Here is an 18,613-nt window from a genome sequence, read left to right as displayed (position 1 = left end):
GCTCTCGCAGTGCCTGCCGTCTCGGCGGCCGCGGGGAGCGTCGCGCCGCGCCGGGGGCCGTGGCGGCGAGGCGGGCGGGGCGCGGGCGCGGCCTCCCCCGTGCGCGGCCCGCGGCGTGGTCCGGCCCGCCGCTTCATTTCCCGTGCGCGGCCCGGCCGCCGCTTCCTTTCCCCCGCCGTCCCGGGCCACGAGCGCTCCTCGCGGGTCGCCGCGTCCTTGGCAGGCGTGAGTACCGCAGCCCGCGCCCGGAGGGGCCGCACGCGCCGCGGAGACCCCAGGGGCCGGGCCGGGGGTGCGGCGGGCGCCGGGGGTGCGCCCGCGGATCTGCGGCGTCCGTGGGGGCGCAGGGCGCGGGGCGCAGGGGGGCGGGGCGCGCGGGCCACGTGGCCGGGCGCCCCTGCCGCAGGCCCTCGGCCCCGGCGCGGCGCGGGCGTGGGGGGACAGGGCCGCGGGCTGGGGGGCAGGAGCCCCTCCTCTGTGCAGCGCGCGCTCGTCGGGTCGCTGCGGCGCGCCGGCCCTGGGCCAGGGGGTCAGCGTCGGCCCAGCGCTCGTGGAACCCTGGCGGTTCGTGGCGCGGAGAGAGCGAGGGCGCGTCTGCCGAGAGACTCGGAAGAAACGCGCCGGGCTCTCCGAGCGGCCGGGAGCCATGACTTGGATAGGCTGGCCCCGGCAAGAGGCGCCGTGGAAGCCGGGGGCCGAAGGGGTGTGGGCGATTCCTCCCCGAGACGGGGGCACTGTGAGTGCGGGGCAGAGGGAAGGGCTTCTGCTGGAGCCCTGGAGCCGGGGCGCGGGCGAGGCTGAGTGTCAGGTTCCCAGAAGGAAGTGCACCCCGGAGGAAGGGCAGTCGTTGGCTTTACTTGGTGGGGCGGGAACCCAGGGGGAGCACCTCTTCAGTTGACCCTGGCCTGCGGCTGGGAGGGACACGTCTGAGGCGGCGTCTGCTGGAGCGGCTCTGACACCCCGACCTTTTCTGGGTACCCTGAGCCTGTCAGTGTGCTGCCTCAGAGGGGACCTGGTGCTTCCTGAACCTTCCAGGCCCAGCCCCCTGGATGGCATCGTTTTTCGGAGTGACTGACACATGAGCCTGTCACCGCCGTAGGACAGTCCGTGTTCTGGGCCTCCTGCCAGACCTGGGGAGTGCCCTCCAGGCCACCCTTTTCTTCTCTGGAGTGGGGCTTGCTGTGAGGTTCACCGCCCCGGGAGAGCCCTTGATGGTCTGGAGACAGTTGCCCTCGGGAGGGGCTGGTGCTGGGCCACCTCCGCAGCGTTGCTCCTGGGGAGCACGGTGAGGGTACCAAGGATCAGCACAGGTGGTCTGATGGGCTAGACCCACGTTTTTGTGACAGCAGCTTTCTTGATTTTTTTTTTTTGAAGATAAACCAAAAAATTATTTTTGACGTCTGGTGCGCTGTATTTTTCAGGGACTGCAGAAATGCTGGCAACAGTGTGGGTTAAGCCCTAGCCCTGTGCTCAGTGTAAGAGGACATGTAGGTGCTCCAGTAGGTGGTCACGTGGCGCTGGTGTGGCGTGAGACCCAGGTCCCCAGTTCTTCCCCTGCCTGATTGGGGCTCCCCTTCCCCACTCTCTCGATCCACTGTGTGGGAGGCCTCGGGATGCACACGAGGACTCGAGTGTTTACGGGAAGGTTGGGGAAGCATGTGCGGTACCGGGGTCACCCTGAGGGAAGGCGGTGCAGGGACCAGGCCAAGTAGCTTAGACCGGGCTCTGGCAGCTGGGACAGTAGAACGTCCGGACAGGCTGTGGCATTGGAGGTACGGACGTTGTTGTGCCTGCCCGGGGTGAAGTGGGCAGCTGTGGCGGGAACCCTGAGTCTGATGGCATGGGGGGGGCCCCTTTTCTGCCAGCAGGACAGGTTGATGTTTCGAGTGGGGCTAGGGGTTCCCCCGGCGCAGGGTGGCATTCCTGCCTTGCACAGCTAGCCTCTGTGTGGAGCGGTGCCGACCCGGGCAGCTTCCGCTGTGTGCGGCTGTTCTGGCGGGTTCGGACATGCCAGGTGCTCGGCACTGTGCCTCAGACACGGGAGGTACCACGGAACGCTCTGGTGAAGCCCAGGTCTGATCCTGGGGGCCCAGAGGAGACGAGTTGGCCTGCAGACAGCCCCGCCCCGTTCCCCGTAGTCCTCATGTCGGCTCCCACTTCCCCTGGAAGATGGGCTCTTTGAGCCCTGGGTGGACAGTTGGGGAGCTCTTCCGTGTATGACTGGTGCCATGGTGTCCGGGGGGGATGGGAGAGTGGGGCAGAGGGCAGAGCCGGGGGGAGGGGGCAGCCCTTCCCAGAAACCTTCCCCAGTCACCCAGGCTCTCAGAGGCACTGGTGCCTGGCTGGGCCCAGCCACGGCGGGCCACATCGTCCCTTTCTTTGAAGGCCCTCCAGCCAGGGGTATCCTTTGGGGGTCTGCAGCCAGGTTCCCTTCCCCCCTCTGAGAAGAGCTGTGCCTACCTACGCCGGGAGCATGGGTTTGAGTCCACGTGGTCCTGAGTGTCGAAGGTGCCTGGCTGGGACAGTGGCCAAGGAGGGGCCCGTCTGTAGCCAGGATGAGCTCTGCTGCTGGTTGCTTTTCTTGAAGACCTCAGCAGCCGGGTGGGGTGAGATCCCCCGGGGCCTCCTGCACCTCCAGCCCTTGGGGCCCCCTGGGCAGCTGAGAGGGACCACGCCCGCTCGGAGCAGTGCCAGAGTCCTGAGGCACCGGGGCTGGGCCCCGAGTGGTGGCCACGCAGCTTTATTGCCAGGCGGGTGAGCGGACAGGGAGACACTGGCAGTCCCGTCCACTAACAGGAGCAGAGGGTGGACGCCGCAGGGCCCTTCCTCCTGTGTGTTGGGTCGGGCGTTCTCAAGTCGTCCCGTGCCTCGCCCCGATACTGGCGAGCCGTGGCTGTGCCGTTGGGAGAGATGGTAGGAGGGGCCCACCTGTTCCTCGGCAGCCTGGGGTCCCCGCTGTGTGCCCAGAGGCGTGTTTGGCTTCTCTGAGGCGATCGTTCAGGCTCAGACTTGCTTTCCTCCTGCAAGAGATGGGTTTCCGGTTCCGCAGCTCTTCACGGAACTAGGGAACTCTCTAGGGAGCTCTCGGAGATGGGGGACGGAGGCCGTGGGGCTGGGCTCTTGCATCTGAGAGGGGGGCAGGGGAGTACCCTGCCGGCTGGTCCTCCAGCGTCCGCGTGGGGGGTAGTTGGTCCCAACACTGGCTTCTCTGCCTCCGGGTTCACGGCCAGCGGGAGGGGCTCACCGCAGCCTGTGCTCCTGCAGGGTCGCTGACTGTCCCAAGGACATGAGTGTCCCAAGGACACTGTCTGACACGAGGGGGCTTGCGCGTGCGCGCGCGCAGGCACGCGCACACACACACACACACATCCCGAGGGTCCCCGGAAGTCCCCGTCTGTCAGGGACCTGATGCTTTTGTGCCTCTGCATGTGAGGCAGAGTTCCTGCTACAGAAAGGAGGCAGCTCTCCAGGGCTCCGGTGAGGGGCTGCTGGGGGGATCCCGGGGCAGGGCAGGGTCTGGCTGTCTCAGTGCTGAGCTGCCACCTTTGTTGGGTTTGGGGTGGGGCACAGGGTGTTCCTGGCCTGTTTTCCCACCTGGGATTGGGCGAAAGCCCCGTCCTCGCGTGCCCAACAGGAGGACTGTCTTGTTCACGCCTGGTATGATGCAGCACGGGCCCTGGGTCCGTGGCTGCTGAGGCCCGAGGTCTGCGTGTGGCTGTCTTGTGCCTTGTCCCGCAGCCAGGTTTTGTGGCGGCACAACAGTGGGGCTGGGTAGGGGTCCCTGTGCAGCTCCAGGGGGCCACTGGGGTGCTGGCTAACCTCTCCGCAGGTCGGAACAGGTGGGAGGGTCCTCAGAGGCGTCCCCCAGGGCCTGCCTGGGCTCCGGATAGCGACAGCCCCAAGAGGTGCTCATTTCGAGGGGCAGCCGAGTGGGTGGACTCTGTCGCCTGCTGGGGTTTGGGTGGTGGGCGTGTCGGGTGCTCGACCTTAGTTCACCCCACCACACACCTCCGGCCCGCTCCGTCCACGCCTCGGCAGCGGCCTTGTGGCTTGCTTGTGCTGCCCTTTCTGACTGCGTCTAACCTTGCTGCTTTCTCTTCATGCCGCCCCAGGAGGCCCGAGGAAAAGTAAGTACCCCTGTCCCCTGCCGCGGCGCCCCTTCCACCGCAGCCGGGGAGCCCCTGGTCCGCTTGCCACAGCACGCGGGGCCCGGCGGGCCTCCCCTTCCTTGTCTGCAACACGGAGGTGCTGGGTTTGCTGGAGCTCGGCTTTGGTCCCGTGGGGTAGGGTGGCAGCAGGGCTGCGCGTCTCCGGCTTTCCCTGGACTGAGCCCGCTCCTGCCTTGGGGACCCTGAGTCGGCCAGGAGTAGCTGGCCGGCTTCCGCCTCTGGGCAGAGCCTGTGGTGATGCCGGGAGACAGGGACAGACGTGAGGCCGGTAGCGGCTGGCAGCCCCCGCCCCGCCCCGGGAGGTTCAGTCTGCTGGGTGCAGCTTGAGGGGTCCGGCCAGCCCAGCCCTGGGCTGTCCTGGTGAGGGTCTGCCAGGGGTTTGCTGCCAGCAAGGCTGAAGGGCAGACAGGCCCTGCCCACTCGGCCTGCCGTCCCCTCTGGGACAGTGGGTGATGTCACAATGCCTCCTGGGCCCCCGCTCCCACCCCCCACCACTGCCTCTGCCGCCAGCCTGGCCTTGGTGAGTACCGCTGCCAGCCTGGGGAGGAGGGCAGGAGGCGGGGGTCAGAGCTCTGTCCACGCCTGGGGCTCTTATGCCATCAGAGGCCCCCAGCATGTCCCTTCACAATACAAGGGAGACTCGTCCCCAAATCCCGGTGACTGTGGGGTTTAGGCAGCTGACGTGTCCCACTGGGTAACGAGAACCAGGTCTTGGTTTTGTTAGGAAAGGGGTGTCGACCCTGTATAGATGGTGGGAACAGTTTGCTGTCCTCCCTGCGGAGCCTTGTCTTCCGGAAATGAGGGCCCCGCATGTCGGTGCCCCACACAGGTCACTGCGGGACCCCACATCCTGAGGGGATGCCGGTCAGCCCCCGGGCAGAGTAGCTCCTGGGTGTTGGTTGGCTGGTGGAGGTCCTTCTGCTTTCGGGGAGCAGGGCCCGGAGTCAGATCTGTGGCTGGAAGGACTCTGCCGCTTGCATCCGTGCCTCTGGAAGCAGAGTGTGCTCAGACCACTAGGTGCGCCCTAAGAGCAGACTGGCTTCTGGGTCATTCTGGGCTTGACCGCTGCTGGCCAGAGGCTGTGATGGTGGCAGTGGCTACGACCCGTGGCTCAGATGACCGTGGTCTCCAAACCGGAGGGAGCAACACCTGTAGTGAGGAAGCTGAGGCATTGTCCACTGTAGCAGACGGGACCCAGAGCCCCCAGCCTGCCTTCCCCCGCTGGCCTGGGGAGGGGCCCCTGAGTCAGATGGTGCTGAAAGGAGGGGTGGGCGTCCTCACGACACCCTAGGGCCCAGAGAGGGTCAGGTGGCCTCCCCAAGCTGTAAGCACAGCCAGAGTGGTGGACGGCCGGCCGGCGGCTGCTGCTAACAGGGGGCCTGGTTCTTCCTCGATGTGGCCCTGCCGGGACAGACCCTCCGGCCTCCGCTCCCCTAGGAGCGTGTGCTGCCCCAGGGCAGGTCGGCCAGCCTCAGAGAGCCCTGGAGCGACTCTGGAAACTGGCCGTGCTCTGGGCACATGGCTGAACGTAGCAAAATCAAAGGCCGTCTGGTGAGAAGTGCAGATGGGCAGTGAGCGGTTTTTCAGCACAAGTGTTTGTTTTGAGGAACGTGCTTGTCCTAAGAACGACCTGTTGTCATTTCTAGAATCACATTAAGTGCATGCACCCTGTGTGTCGTGCAGCAGCTCTCTGCGGAGGCTCTAGGAGAGGTGTCTGTGGCCGGAGCTGGGAAACGGTGTTGTCTAGACCCAGTGCAGAGCCGGGTGCCTTAGAAAAGACGAGTCTTACAGTGAAGGGGGCACAGACATGTGTTTGCTCTTTGCTTCCGTGAGTTTCCCGCGGACTTGACTCTAGGTCCTTGCTTGCTATCGCATGGCACCCCTGTTGGGGAGCCCTCCCTGGCCCACCAGCCCCTCAAGTCAGGCCGAGGAGGGGGGTGGGGCCGTGCTCCCGTGGCCCGCTGTGTTGCAACTGCCTTCTTGTGCTTGCTTTTTAACGCTGTGCGGAAGATGAGGAGCGGGAAGGCCTCCTGTGCCCTGGAGACGGTCTGGGAGGACAAGCAGCAGTACGGGGAAGCCGAGCGGCGTTGCTACGAGCAGGAGGCCACACGAGCCGCCGCCACCCAGCAGCTCCCGGCGGAGGGGCCAGCCGTGAACGGGCCAGGGCAGGAGGAGGCCAAGGACGCCGAGGAGGCAGGTGCCCCCGACAGCAGCGGCACGAGTGACCCCAGGAAGAGCCTGGACAGAAAGAAGCTGCCGCAGAAGAAGAGGAAGCGCTCCCCCAAGAGCGGTCTGGGCCAGGCCGACCTGGCCCTGGTGGGCCTCTCCGCTGACCGCGTGTGGCTGGACAAGCCCGTGTTTGACCAGGCGGAGAGCTCCTACCGCCAGAGGCTGGCGGCCGCCCAGCCAGCCGCCCTGGGCCGCCGGGGCCCCTGCGCGCACGGAAGCCAGGTGGCCTGCCACCACGTGACCTGGGGCGTCTGGGCCAATAAGTCTGCCTTTGACCAGGCCGAGCGGGCGTTTGTGGAATGGTCTCAGGCCCTGCTGCTGGCCGCCGAGGGGAGTGGCCGGCCCGGGGCTTCCGACACGGGCCAGCAGGCTGCCGCCCCCGACCTGGCGCCTGCCCACCAGCCCAGCCCACTGGCCGCCAGCCCGTCCCCACTGGGCAGCCTACAGGCGCTGGTGCGGGAGGTGTGGCTCGAGAAGCCCCAGTATGATGCAGCCGAGAGGGGCTTCTACGAAGCCATGTTTGACGGCCACCCCCCGGGGAAGGTGCGTCTGCAGGAGCGAGCGGGCCCGGCCGAAGGGGCCCGGCGGGGCCGCAGAGACCGACGGGGCCGAAACACCATGGGAAGCAAGCGGGTCGGGCCTCGGCGGGTCGACGGGGAGGCCTCGTCTGCTGTGGCCTACTGGTACCTCCTGCACCGGGACGCCGAGGCCCCCTGGCTCAGCAAGCCCGTCTATGACCGCGCGGAGAGCCGCCACCACGCTGCCGAGGCCCTGCGCATGGCCTGGCGCCTCGAGGCCGCATCCCTGGCTCACCGACCTGGCGCCCGCTTGGGCCCGTCCATGCCCAGCCTGAGACCCAAGTAGGAGAAACACGCCGTGCGGGTTCCTGGGCTGGGGCCCTGCCTACGCCTCTCCCCACCCCCATCCCGGCACAGCCTCCCCAGCACTCCTGGATCCCACTTGGCTGGGTCCCAGCCAAGTGGGATCCAGGAGTGGGTTGGGCCGAGGTAGCTCCAGGGGCTGTGCAGCAAAATCCTCCCAAGGTTTGGGGCTGTAGGGGGTGGGAGGGGGTGAGCACAGGGCTGAGTTCGTCTGGTGTAGGGTTTCCCTTAAGGGCAACTCCCAGAGGCCCTTCTGGCTGTCGCAGGGCAGGGGCATGGAGAAAGCTCCCGGCCCAGACCCCACTGGGGAACACATGGGAGCTGGCACGTACCCCCGCCTCCCTCATCTGGAACCATCTCTGAGGGGAAGTGAGTGTGTCTGGGACACAAGCCTGCTGTCTCTTGAGCACCCTGAGTCTGAAGGACACCCCTGGAAGAGGCCTACTCGCCTCTAGCTTGGGGACCCAGGGCTTGTCCCAGGAGGGTTCCATGTGGCACCAGCGGTGGTTCCTGGGTGCCTGGGCCTGGAGAAGGGCGGGGGTAGAGTCGGGTGGCCCAGCGGAGATGACCGGCTCCAAGGGAATGCTGCGGGCGCAGCAGCGGGACGGCGTGGGGGCGTCGGTGGCCGTGTGGGTCAGGCCTCCGGGGAAGCCGCGCCACCCCGGCCCCGCGTTCCCTTTGGCTACCCCACATCTCCTCAGTGGCGTTGGACATGCTGTTGGACAGGGTGTGGGACCCCCTGTGTGGGAGCGTCCCCGTCGGCAATGTGAGGGATCCTGGAGCTGAACCTCTGCATAGCGGCCTGGCTGCTCCTGGCGGGGTACAGGGGTGGAGGGTGGACAGTCCCAGGACCTAGTCCTCTTGAGGTCACCGTGGGTGTACTTGATGAGGTCTGGTGATAGCCTGGGGCCTTGGCACAGAGAGTTGGTGAGATTGGGTCCATTTCTGCCACGCTGGGTCAGGAGCGGGAGGGGCCCTGCTCAGTGGAGGGAGGGCCGCGGGCCGGCCTAGTGAGGCTCCGGAGAGAGCCGGGGGTTCTCAAGCTTCCTGGCCTCTGGACCTCGGAGGGCGTCCCTCATGTCTGTTGATTTTTGCCGTGTTAGCATTGAAAGCAGAAATGCTGGAAGTACTTTATTCATTGAAAAGTTTGTTACTTGTTGCGGTTACCGACTTGCGGGTTTTTCTGTGAGGACAGTTCGGCGAGCTGAGTGACCGAGCTTGACGGTCGCTCTTTAGCGTGTCGCGCAGCAGGAGGCAGCGGGATTCTCCCCCTCGCTTCTGCATTCAGTCTGTTGACGTGAATTGTTTGACGGACGTATAAATTGAGCCTCGCACAGATGTGTGGCTGGAAAGGCAGGCCCAGGGGACCCTGGAAGTTCCTCACCCCAGGTGGAGAGCGGCTGCTCTCCAAAACTGGCGACAAGCCTGGGAACTGCCAGTTGAGAACCCAAGGGGGTGGGCATAGGGATGGTGCGTGAGGGGTTCGGTTACAGATGGGGTTCAGCCATGCCAAGACCACCGTGCTCTGACCCGGACCCCTGGTCACCCTCCACCCTTGGTATCTGGGCTGTTGGCAGGGTGCTCATGCCGGCCAGGCCTGGGGCCTTCAGGGATGCCGCTTTTCCTTCCAGCGGACTGTCTTAGTTTCTCCTCCTCTTTGTAGCAGGAAAATGGCCACAAACTTCCTAGTGCACGAGAAGATCTGGTTTGACAAGTTCAAATACGACGATGCAGAAAGAAAATTCTACGAGCAGATGAACGGGCCTGTGGCGGGCACCTCGCACCAGGTAGGGGTGGACTCAGAGCGTGAAGGGGGTTGGCCAGAGGCTGGGGGTGGGGGGGTCTTTGGAGGCGTGGCCCTGGATAGGCCTGCTTGTGTGCGCCTGCGTGGGATGGGCCATTCGCCACCACAGCTCAGAGCCCTGGACACACCGGTTCCCCTCAGGACGCTGTAGGCCTGGGCTGGGCCTGCGGCCCCGGGCTTCCTCGGGCCTTGTCCCGGCTGCGGCACTCCGGCAGACGCACACTCCGTGCGCTCCTGGCCGTTCTGCCAAGCTTTCCTTCTGTGCCGCTCTTGCTGGCTCTCTGTCGGAGGCTTTGTCTCGCTCTCTTTTTTTTTTTTAATTAAAGCTGTTTTAACGGGGGAAAAAGAAAAAAGACCAGTTCTTTCTGCATTGTCTACAGGAGAATGGCGCCAGCGTGATCCTGCGAGACATTGCGAGAGCCAGAGAGAACATCCAGAAATCCCTGGCCGGAGTGAGTACCTGCGGGCTTGCCTGGCCCTGTTGGCTTCATGCCCAGCGGCATGTGTGACCTTGGCCCCGGCCCTGCCGCCGAGCATGTCAGGCCCTCAGAAACAGGTCGGGGCAAAGTGTGCAGTGCTGGCAGGCGCCCACCCCCATAGGAGCCCTCCCCGCGGAGCCTCTGGGCCGCTAGCTGGGGGTTGCCCAGGACTCCCTCCCGCCTTTCCCTGGCTGCTGCTCTGGGCCACCCCTGGGCCCACACCAGTGGCCTCTGGCACGCTCGCTCCACACGCCGAGGCCTGGACACAGCTGCCTCGCTTGGCGCCCTGCCTGGGGAGAAGCCTGAGCAGCGGCATCTGCAGCCTTTTCTCCTGCTCCCTGGGCCCCGCCTCCCTAGCGAGATGGGTTCCCGGGCTGTGTACCATCCAAACGACAGAATTTGAGGCCTGGAGAGGGGCCGTGCCACCGGTTTGGCCTCCAGGTCCCAGATGGGATCAAGAGAGGGCAGGGCCCTGTCCAGCTCCACTCCCAGCACGGCAGGGCAGCTGTGTCCCTAGGAGGAGACACACCCGCTGCTCTGCCTGCCTGAGCCAGCAGAGCCAGGACGTTGTCGTGTTTTTGTGACACGTGCTGTCCTGTGTTTGGAAAGCCAAGTATGACCAGAGTTGTGTTCCTTCTGGGGACATTTCTTTTCTTTCTTTTTTCTTTTTCTTTTTTTTTTTTTTTAATTTATTTGACAGAGATCATAAGTAGGCAGAGAGGCAGGCAGAGGGAGTGGGGAAGCAGACTCCCCACTGAGCAGAGAGCCCAATGCGGGACTCGATGCCAAGACCCTGAGACCATGACCTGAGCCGAAGGCAGAGGCTTAACCCACTGAGCCCCCCAGGCGCTCCCCTTCTGGAGACTTTCCAGGAAAGACTTCTTCCATTGCCTTTTCCAACCTGAAGCAGACGCCTGCATCCCTTGGCCCGTGGCTTCTCACCAGCTGTGTCGGGACTCGAGCCCCTGCTTCCTCATGTCTCCTTCTCTTCGGCCTCTCGCGGGCACAGGGACCTCCCAGATCCCCCAGCAGCCTTTCTCCGTCTCCAGAGCCTCCACTTTGTCCTCTGGGTAGAGTCCCTTTTGCCACTGGAGGTCATCATTGTAGCGGCTCTGGGAATTAGCACATGGGCAGGTGGCTTGGACGTCCTGGCTCCCATCGGCGGGATAGCCCTTGACAAACCCCGGGGCTGTTGCCACCGCCAGGCCCTTCTTCCTGCTCGGCCGCCACTTGCTGTTGCCCCAGGCCTGTGTGTCAGACTGCAGCCCCCGGAAGGCCAGGCCTGGGGATCTAAGCAGCTCTGGGCCAGCTGCCCTGGAAGTTCCTGGGCTGCGGGATCTCTCTTTGGCTGGGAGAGGGGTTGACTGCTGGGTCTTGGGGAAAGCATGTGGGCATCTACTAGGACTTGGGGGCTGAGTTGCTGTGACAAAGCAGCCCAGACCAAGGGCTTACACCAACTTGATTTCCTCAGTCTGGAAGCTAGAGTCCGAGGTCAAGGTGTGAGCAGGCTCTGAGCCCGCTTCTGGGCATGTGCGTGGCCCTCGCTCTCCTGTGTGTTTTCGTTACTTTCCCTCCAGTGTCAGAGTCAGGGCGACCCTCACAGTAACTGGGTTGCCACTGTGGAGGCCCAATCTCCAAGTAAGCTCGTGTTCTGAGGCCGTGGCGGGGGCTTCAGAGGCCTGCCTTCCAGCTGCTGATAGGGACCCAGGACAGACTTGCTGGCTAATCCCCAGGCGTGGATTTGGGTTGGAGAGAGCTGGGATGTTAGAACCCAGAGCTTCCTGGGCGTTGTGCGTGGTGCCAGGGGTAGGGCTGGACATGGGGATGGAAGATGGCACTGTCCCCTGTGGCCCACTGTCACTGTCACAGACTAGGACTGGACAGGGCGGCCTCGGGCTGCCTCAGGCTGGGGCTGGGGTACCAGATGGCCTGGTGTCCTCAGTCCTTGCTTGGCTCAGGTTGTCCCAGGGCATAGACATCAGTGAGAGGCCTGGGGGGGCGCACAGGGCCCGGTGGTGGTAATGCAGTAGCCACCAGTCTCCGGGGCTTTGCCTGCCACTTTGCTTAGCCTTGGCCTTGTGGTGGTGGGGGGGGGGGGGGGGGTGCTTGCCTGGGGCTGCCCCCTTGGGACCTGTCAGCAGGCAACCTTCACTCGGTGTCCTCAGCCTGCGGCTGGACCCTGATGGATTTGCTCGGCCGGTGCTGAGCCCCCAGGAGAGGGGAGCCAGGCCTGGCTGTGCGGGCTCGGGGAACAGGAGGGGATGGCCGGAATTTCATTCCCATGCGACGGACGCTCTTGGGAAGTGCTATTGAGAATGGCAGTGGGAGCTGAGTGCTGGGGACACAGGCGGGAAAGAGGGCCATGTGCCCGGTGGCGGCAGCCAGGGCTTTGGCAAGCCCTGCCCAGCTTTCCGCGGCTGGCGCGAGGGGTTGAGCTGAAGGCAGGGAGTGCCGGTGCTCCTGCCCCAGCCCCAGCTGCGTGGTGGCTAGCCTGCCTCTGGCCGGCTCTGCTAGGAGCCAGAGGTGGGAGCTGCTGGGTCATGGGGGACGGAGAGCACTGGCCTACATTGCTCACCGACCCCCAGTAGGGAGCCGGGCGCCTGCCAGCCTGTCCTTCCGGGGGCCCATTAGCCCATCTGTGATTTGGGGTGCATCAAACACAGGCCGTGGGCTTGCCCTCACGGAGGGGCTTCCTGTCCATTCTGTTGGGGGTGGGTGTCGGCCCTTGAGGTGTAACGTGGGCTTGAGATGGGGCTCCCTGCTGAGTCAGGTGATGCAAGTTCCTGGTCAGGAAGGACCCGAGGGAGGCTGACAGGCAGCTGTGCGGTCAGCCAGAGCCTTCAAGGGCTGAGCCCGTGGGCCAGTTGACAGGTGTATGGCCTGGGGGAGGCAAGGTGCTATGCAGTGTCCGTCCCTGGCACAGAACAGCTTCTTTTTCTCCCCTCACCGGGCCCTCCCCTCTCTTCTGTGCTGTCCGCAGTTCCAAGCTGTGCTGCCGGCCCCATTAGGGCCCTGGCTGTCCCAGGGTTATGGGCAGTGACAGCCAGCTGTGGGTTCGGCACTACCCCGTGCCCGGCTCCCCTGAGCCCTGTGCTTCCTGCTTGGGTTTGTGCTCGCAGGGCCTCCTCCCCACTTGGGCTGGAGTACCGCAGGTGGACTGAGCAGGGCCAACAGGAGCTGCTTCCTGTCCAGCTGGTCCCCCACACGTGTTGGGGTTCTGATTCTTGGTGTGAACCGGGGCACCCTGGGAGCAGCTGGGGGTGGGGGGCACATCCTCACCTCCCTGCCTTCCAGAGCTCGGGCCCTGGGGCCTCCAGCGGACCCAGCGGGGATCACAGTGAGCTTGCCGTCCGCATTGCCAGCCTAGAAGTGGAGAATCAGAGCCTGCGAGGAGGTGAGTCCCTGAGCATAACGGGTGGGACGCCTGCCCTCCCCTGCCCCCTGGTCCCCCACTCTTGGACCAACACAACACCCTCTGTGCCCCTACAGTGGTGCAGGACCTGCAGCAGGCCATTTGCCGGCTAGAGGCCCGGTTGAGCGCGCTGGAGAAGAGCTCCCCCACCCACCGGGCCATAGCCCCACAGACCCAGGTGAGGACCCTTCTCAGACCAGGGGCCCTCCGCCTGGGCACGGGGGTGGGGGGGACAGAAGGTGCTCCTGGCCCTCGTCCCCATGGGGGCCTGGCGTCTTTGAGGCCTAGTGAGGGTGCCATAGTTGGGGCCCCTGTGGCACAGGCCTCAACCTCCCCACCCCCAATGGCAGCACGTGTCCCCCATGCGCCAAGTGGAGCCCCCCGGCAGGAAGGCAGCTACTGCCGCGGAGGACGACGAGGACGATGCCATTGACCTGTTCGGCAGCGATGAGGAAGAGGACCAGGAGGCCGCGCGGCTGCGGGAGGAAAGGCTGCGGCAGTACGCCGAGAGGAAGGCCAAGAAGCCTGCACTGGTGGCCAAGTCCTCCATCCTCCTGGATGTCAAGCCTGTGAGTGGCCCACCCCTGCCTCCGCCCCGTTGGTGCCTTGGAACCGTGGGCTGTAAGCCTGGACTGCTTGGGGGAAACGGGACATTCCCTGGGGTCTGCGGGCCCCTGACCCCAGCCTCTGCACCCCCTTCCCCCGCAGTGGGATGATGAGACAGACATGGCCCAGCTGGAGGCCTGCGTGCGCTCCATCCGGTTGGACGGGCTGATCTGGGGGGGCTCCAAGCTGGTGCCCGTGGGCTATGGCATCCGCAAGCTGCAGATCCAGTGTGTGGTAGAGGATGACAGGGTGGGGACCGACCTGCTGGAGGAGGAGATCACCAAGTTCGAGGAGCATGTGAGTGGCCAGGCCCCCGCGCACACCCGTGGCCTGGTGGGCGGCGGAAGTGGGTGGGTCTTTGGGAGACTGGGCCCCCCTGTGATGAGTGGCCTTCCTCCTCCTCCTCAGGTGCAGAGCGTCGACATAGCTGCTTTCAACAAGATCTGAGCGCGGGCTCCAGGCCCCACAGACATTAAAAACTGAGAGCGCACGGTCTGGCTCCTGTCCTGTCTGGGCCCCAGGGGGAGGGCGTGTTCAGTGAGCAGCACCGCCCGGCTGCGGGCCTCACACTTGGCCTGCGTCTCATTAGTGTCCCCGCTGGGCCCCGGTCCTGCTGCTGCTCCACCAGTGACCCCAGGGGCCAACCCCTCCCTCCCCGTTCTTGGTCTGGGCACGGTGTTCTTGTGGCTGTGTGACCTCACTCTCCATGTGCCCCTTGTCCATCTCCAGACTGCCCTCCTGATTGCACTCCGCCCTCGGTGACAAGGGGCATGCCCAGTTCAAGCTGTTGCAGCCAGAAACCATGTGGGTCACCCCCTCTGCAGGGACTGCTGGTCCGTCTGAGGCACGGGAGGCACCCCCTTCCACTCTGCCTCTTCTGGGTTCCATTCCCTGCTGAGCTGACCCCATGGGAGCAGAGGCGCCCAGGGAAGAAAGGTTCCAGTGGCAGTCTAACCCTAACTCATGGGTCCCCCAAGTGGGACCTGGGGGAGACCGAGCCAGGCTTCTCACAAAGCCTGGCTGATTGCTTAGATGAGGCCCTTCGTGTGCTGCCCAGTCTGTTGTGTGGCCTGTGGGTCCCTCCCTCCCTGGCGACCTGGACCCTGGACAGGCCCGGGATAAATGCACTGTGGAGTCGGCCAAGCTCCTGTCTGGGTAGTACTTGGCCCTGGCGGCCCCTCCCTGGACTGTTGGCCAGCATGCCTGGTGAGACAGCCATTCTCTGAGCTGGGGACAAAGGGTGTGTGCTGTGGGGACTTGTGGTCAGAACTGGTGTCCTCAGGGGGCCCCCCCTTGATGGTGGGGGCCTGGGTATAGGGTGTCCCCGTTGTAGGGTGGATTCTTGGAGGGGCAAAAATCTGCGTGCCTGCCGAGGGTGGCCCAGCGGCCCCTTGCTCTGTGTCGCACCACACTGGTCCCTGAGCCACAGTGTGGCACCACCTGCGTGTCCTCACCGAGCACCTTCTCAAGTCCCGCCCCGCCGCCAGGCTAGAGGCTGGGTCAGGGGGCGGGGCCCCAGCAGACCTCGCGTCACGTGGGGTGGAGGCGTCACGTGGGGGTGGTCACGTGGGGGTGGGGCAGGGCCGGGGCCGGGCGGGGACCCGGCGGGGCCAGAGTCCGCGCACCGGGGCGAGATGGCGGCGGAGCGGGACCCCGAGGCGCTCGCGGCGGCTCGGCCGCTGCTCACCGACCTCTACCAGGCTACCATGGCGCTGGGCTACTGGCGCGCGGGGCGGGCGCGGGAGCAGGCCGAGTTCGAGCTCTTCTTCCGCGGCTGTCCGTTCGGCGGCGCCTTCGCCCTGGCCGCGGGGCTGCGCGACTGCGTGCGCTTCCTGCGCGCCTTCCGCCTGCGGGACGCAGGTAGCCCCCGCCCCGCCCCGCGTCCCCCGGGGCCCAGCGAGCTTCCGGGGACCCCCGACGAGCCCTCCACGGCCAGCGCCAGCCCACCAGGGCCTCTGTCCCCCCGCAGACGTGCAGTTTCTGGCCTCGGTGCTGCCGCCCGACACGGACCCCGCCTTCTTCGAGTACCTTCGCGCCGTCGACTGCTCCGACGTGACGGTGCGGGCCCTGCCCGAGGGCTCCCTCGCCTTCCCCGGCGTGAGTGCGGGCCGAGCGGGGCAGAGGGCGCGGGCCGAGCGCGCCGGGCGGCGCCGAGCTGACCGCACCCCCGGGCCCCCTGACCCCGCTGCAGGTGCCCTTGCTGCAGGTGGGCGGGCCGCTCCTGGTGGTGCAGCTGCTGGAGACGCCCCTCCTCTGCCTCGTCGGCTACGCCAGGTGCGGCCCCGCCCAGCGGAGGTGGACGCCGGGGACCCAGCCCGGTACCCCGGAGGACCAAGGGGACTTCCGGGGGGCGGGTCTTCGGGATGGGGCGTGGTTCTGCCCGGGGAGCCCAACGCCTGCCCCTGGGCTGTGGAGAGCACTCCGGCCCCCCCCCCCGGCTCCCACCGTGGGGGGCCGTGAAGGGGGCTCGGGGCCGCGGTTCCGTCGTGACCAACAACGTGGGTCGCCTGCTCTATTGCCCCCCCCCCAGCCTCATCGCCACCAACGCTGCGCGGCTGCGCCTGATCGCGGGTCCCGAGAAGCGGCTCTGGGAGATGGGGCTGCGCCGAGCCCAGGGCCCTGATGGGGGTCTTACTGCCTCTACCTATAGCTACTTGGGCGGTAAGAGCCCGAGGAGGGAGGGCGGGGCCGGAAAGGAGGGGCTCCCTGAGAGCCGCACCTGACGCCCTCCTGACCCTGGTGCAGGCTTTGATGGCAGCAGCAATGTGCTGGCAGGACAGCTGCGGGGCGTGCCCGTGGCGGGAACCCTGGCTCACTCTTTCATCACGTCCTTTTTGGGCACCGAGGTGCCCCCCGACCCGGTCAGTACCTCTCTCTCCCGCTGCTGCGCCCCAGAAAGCAGACCCCAAAGCCAGTCCTTGCCCGGGGAGGGACGGTCTGGCCACAGCTTTGCACAGGCAGGTGGTCGGCCGGCTCAGCTGAGCCCCCCCCCCTCCCCCCGGGCAGGTAGCCCCAGTGCTGCGTGGGGAGCGGGCAGCCCTCAGCCAGGGGTTAGGCAGTCCTCACCCTGCCCCATGGGCTGCACGGCCTTCACTGAGCCCTTTCCGTAGACGTTGGCCCCGGCTGCCGGCCAGGGCCCCAGAGTGGATCTGGCTGCTCGTGCGGAGGCGTGGCTGGATCGCGTGTGTGCCCATCTGGGACTGGGGGTGCGGGAGCCCCACCGGGGGGAGCGGGCGGCCTTTGTGGCCTATGCCCTGGCTTTCCCCCGGGCCTTTCAGGGCCTGCTGGACACGTACAGTGTGCAGAGGTGAGGCCCAGGTTCTCCCCTGGGTGGGCCCTGCAGAGCAGCCGCGGCCCTCCTGGAACCTGGTCGTTCCTCTGGCAGGAGCGGTGTCCCTAACTTTCTGGCAGTGGCCCTGGCGCTGGGGGAGCTGGGCTACCGAGCGGTGGGTGTGAGACTGGACAGCGGTGACTTGCTCCAGCAGGCCCAGGAGATCCGCAGGGTCTTTAGGACCGTTTCTGCCCAGTGAGTCCCCTGGGGCGGCTTATGCCCACGGAGAGATCCTCTTGGGGGCGGGGGCGTTGGGCCGGGGCCGAGGAGGGAGCAGTGTGTCTCTCCCCAAGGGAGGAGGTCTGACCCCTTTGCTGCCAGAGTAGAGACGTCGGGACCTTGGCAGGGAAATCAGGGATGGGTTCGCCCGGGGGCTCATAAGCAAAAGTCCGGGGCCTTGTGGCCGGAGGCAGACGGTCAGGTGTGAGGGAGGGGTGCGTAACCGGGGAGGGAGAGCGGATCGGTGCACCAGGGACCATGTGAGGGGCTGCCCCCATCACAGGTTCCAGACGCCCTGGCTGGAATCCATCTCCATCGCCGTCAGCAACAACATTGGCGAGGAGGAGCTGGCCCGGCTGGCCCAGGAGGTGGGGTAGGGCCAGGGCGGGTCGGAGGGGGGCTCAGGGGGCCCTGGGCCTGCAGACGCTGACAGGCTTCCGTGCCACCTCCTCTCTCCTGGTCCAGGACAGTGAGGTCAACGTCATTGGCATCGGCACCAGCGTGGTCACGTGTCCCCGCCAGCCTTCCCTGGGCTGCGTCTATAAGGTCGGGGTGGGATCTGGGACCCAGTGGGGTGGGCCTGAGGGACCACTGGCCGGGGAAGGAGAGTCCGGCAAACCCGTTTCTGCAGCTGGTGTCCGTGGGAGGCCAGCCGCGCATGAAGCTGACCGAGGACCCCGGGAAACAGACGCTCCCGGGGAGCAAGGCCGCTTTCCGGCTCCTGCGCGCCGATGGTGAGACCTGGCCCACGCCTCCCACGCCTCCGTGGTCCTCCTCAAGTCCCCAGGCCCCCCGCGTTATTCTAACCCTAAGTCCCCGCGGCACACGCTCAGGGTCTCCGCTGTTGGACGTGCTGCAGTTGGCGGAGGAGCAACCCCCCCAGGCTGGCCGAGAGCTCAGGGTCTGGCCTCGAGGGGCCCAGGAAGCCTGGACCGTGAAGCCTGCCCGTGTGGAGCCCCTGCTGAGACTCTGGGTCCAGCGGGGACAGGTAGCCGCCTCCACCTCCTCCCTTAGTGTGCTGCTCCAACCCAGGTGGAGCCCTGGCCCCTGACCCTGACCCTGACTGCGGACCCGGCCCTGGCCTTCCGTCTTCCCTCCAGCTGTGTGAGCCCTTCCCATCTCTGGCCGAATCGAGAGCCTTCGCCCAGCTGTCCCTGAGCCATCTGAGCCCGGAGCACAAGCGGCTGGAGCAGCCTGCCCCCTACCCCGTAGGTGCTCCCCGCCCTCATGCGCCCCCACCCAGCCCCCTTGTCCCCCAGCCTCCCCTCTATTCCCCGTGGCCACCCATCATCCTCTCTCCTTCCTGTAGGTGGCGCTGTCTGATAAGCTCCGGGCCCTGGTGGCCAGCCTGCTGGCCAGAGGGTCCTCATGAACACGACGGGGTCAGGGCCACCACAGACCAACACGAGCCACTCTCTGGCCTGCCCGCCTTGTCATGTGTCTTTCTTTGCCCATGTTGCCGCTCACCGGACCCCCAGGCTCT

At 66.1% G+C, this 18,613-nt stretch overlaps 2 protein-coding genes across 4 annotated transcripts; both read left to right on the top strand.

The window, feature by feature from the left end:
• Positions 1–116: 116 nt before the first annotated feature.
• Positions 117–14,070, top strand: EEF1D (eukaryotic translation elongation factor 1 delta). 2 transcript variants are annotated; one of them, XM_059395299.1, is made up of 10 exons: positions 125–225; positions 4,113–4,127; positions 6,180–7,258; positions 8,943–9,066; positions 9,464–9,535; positions 12,857–12,956; positions 13,052–13,152; positions 13,325–13,543; positions 13,683–13,877; positions 13,989–14,070. In XM_059395299.1, exons 3-10 carry the CDS (start codon positions 6,180–6,182, stop codon positions 14,025–14,027), a joined length of 1,929 nt encoding a protein of 642 aa, XP_059251282.1. In that variant the 5' UTR covers positions 125–225; positions 4,113–4,127; the 3' UTR covers positions 14,028–14,070. The 2 variants fall into 2 exon arrangements, with proteins under 2 accessions (XP_059251283.1, XP_059251282.1); XM_059395300.1 differs by lacking the exons at positions 4,113–4,127; positions 6,180–7,258 and having other exon boundaries at positions 117–225.
• A 1,097-nt stretch (positions 14,071–15,167) lies between these two features.
• On the top strand, positions 15,168–18,556 carry NAPRT (nicotinate phosphoribosyltransferase). 2 transcript variants are annotated; one of them, XM_059395306.1, is made up of 13 exons: positions 15,170–15,440; positions 15,550–15,677; positions 15,772–15,854; positions 16,111–16,241; positions 16,326–16,441; positions 16,691–16,887; positions 16,966–17,106; positions 17,414–17,498; positions 17,596–17,676; positions 17,762–17,864; positions 17,964–18,118; positions 18,231–18,338; positions 18,440–18,556. In XM_059395306.1, exons 1-13 carry the CDS (start codon positions 15,215–15,217, stop codon positions 18,500–18,502), a joined length of 1,617 nt encoding a protein of 538 aa, XP_059251289.1. In that variant the 5' UTR covers positions 15,170–15,214; the 3' UTR covers positions 18,503–18,556. The 2 variants fall into 2 exon arrangements, with proteins under 2 accessions (XP_059251290.1, XP_059251289.1); XM_059395307.1 differs by lacking the exon at positions 17,964–18,118 and having other exon boundaries at positions 15,168–15,440; positions 18,163–18,338.
• The last annotated feature ends 57 nt before the right edge of the window (positions 18,557–18,613 follow it).

Source organism: Mustela nigripes, chromosome 3, assembly GCF_022355385.1.
Source record: "Mustela nigripes isolate SB6536 chromosome 3, MUSNIG.SB6536, whole genome shotgun sequence".
NCBI lineage: Eukaryota > Metazoa > Chordata > Mammalia > Carnivora > Mustelidae > Mustela > Mustela nigripes.
Note: the sequence above shows the minus strand (reverse complement) of the source record. Positions and strands in the feature narration are given on the sequence as shown.

Excerpts from the sequence above, each read along its gene's own strand:
- EEF1D (XM_059395299.1), top strand. The coding sequence starts at position 6,180 with ATGAGGAGCGGGAAGGCCTCCTGTGCCCTGGAGACGGTCTGGGAGGAC. Across the intron at positions 7,259-8,942 it reads ATGCCCAGCCTGAGACCCAA|CAGGAAAATGGCCACAAACT; the intron begins GTAGGAGAAACA and ends TCCTCTTTGTAG. Across the intron at positions 9,067-9,463 it reads TGGCGGGCACCTCGCACCAG|GAGAATGGCGCCAGCGTGAT; the intron begins GTAGGGGTGGAC and ends CATTGTCTACAG.
- NAPRT (XM_059395306.1), top strand. The coding sequence starts at position 15,215 with ATGGCGGCGGAGCGGGACCCCGAGGCGCTCGCGGCGGCTCGGCCGCTG. Across the intron at positions 17,677-17,761 it reads CCCTGGGCTGCGTCTATAAG|CTGGTGTCCGTGGGAGGCCA; the intron begins GTCGGGGTGGGA and ends CCGTTTCTGCAG. Across the intron at positions 17,865-17,963 it reads CCGGCTCCTGCGCGCCGATG|GGTCTCCGCTGTTGGACGTG; the intron begins GTGAGACCTGGC and ends GCACACGCTCAG.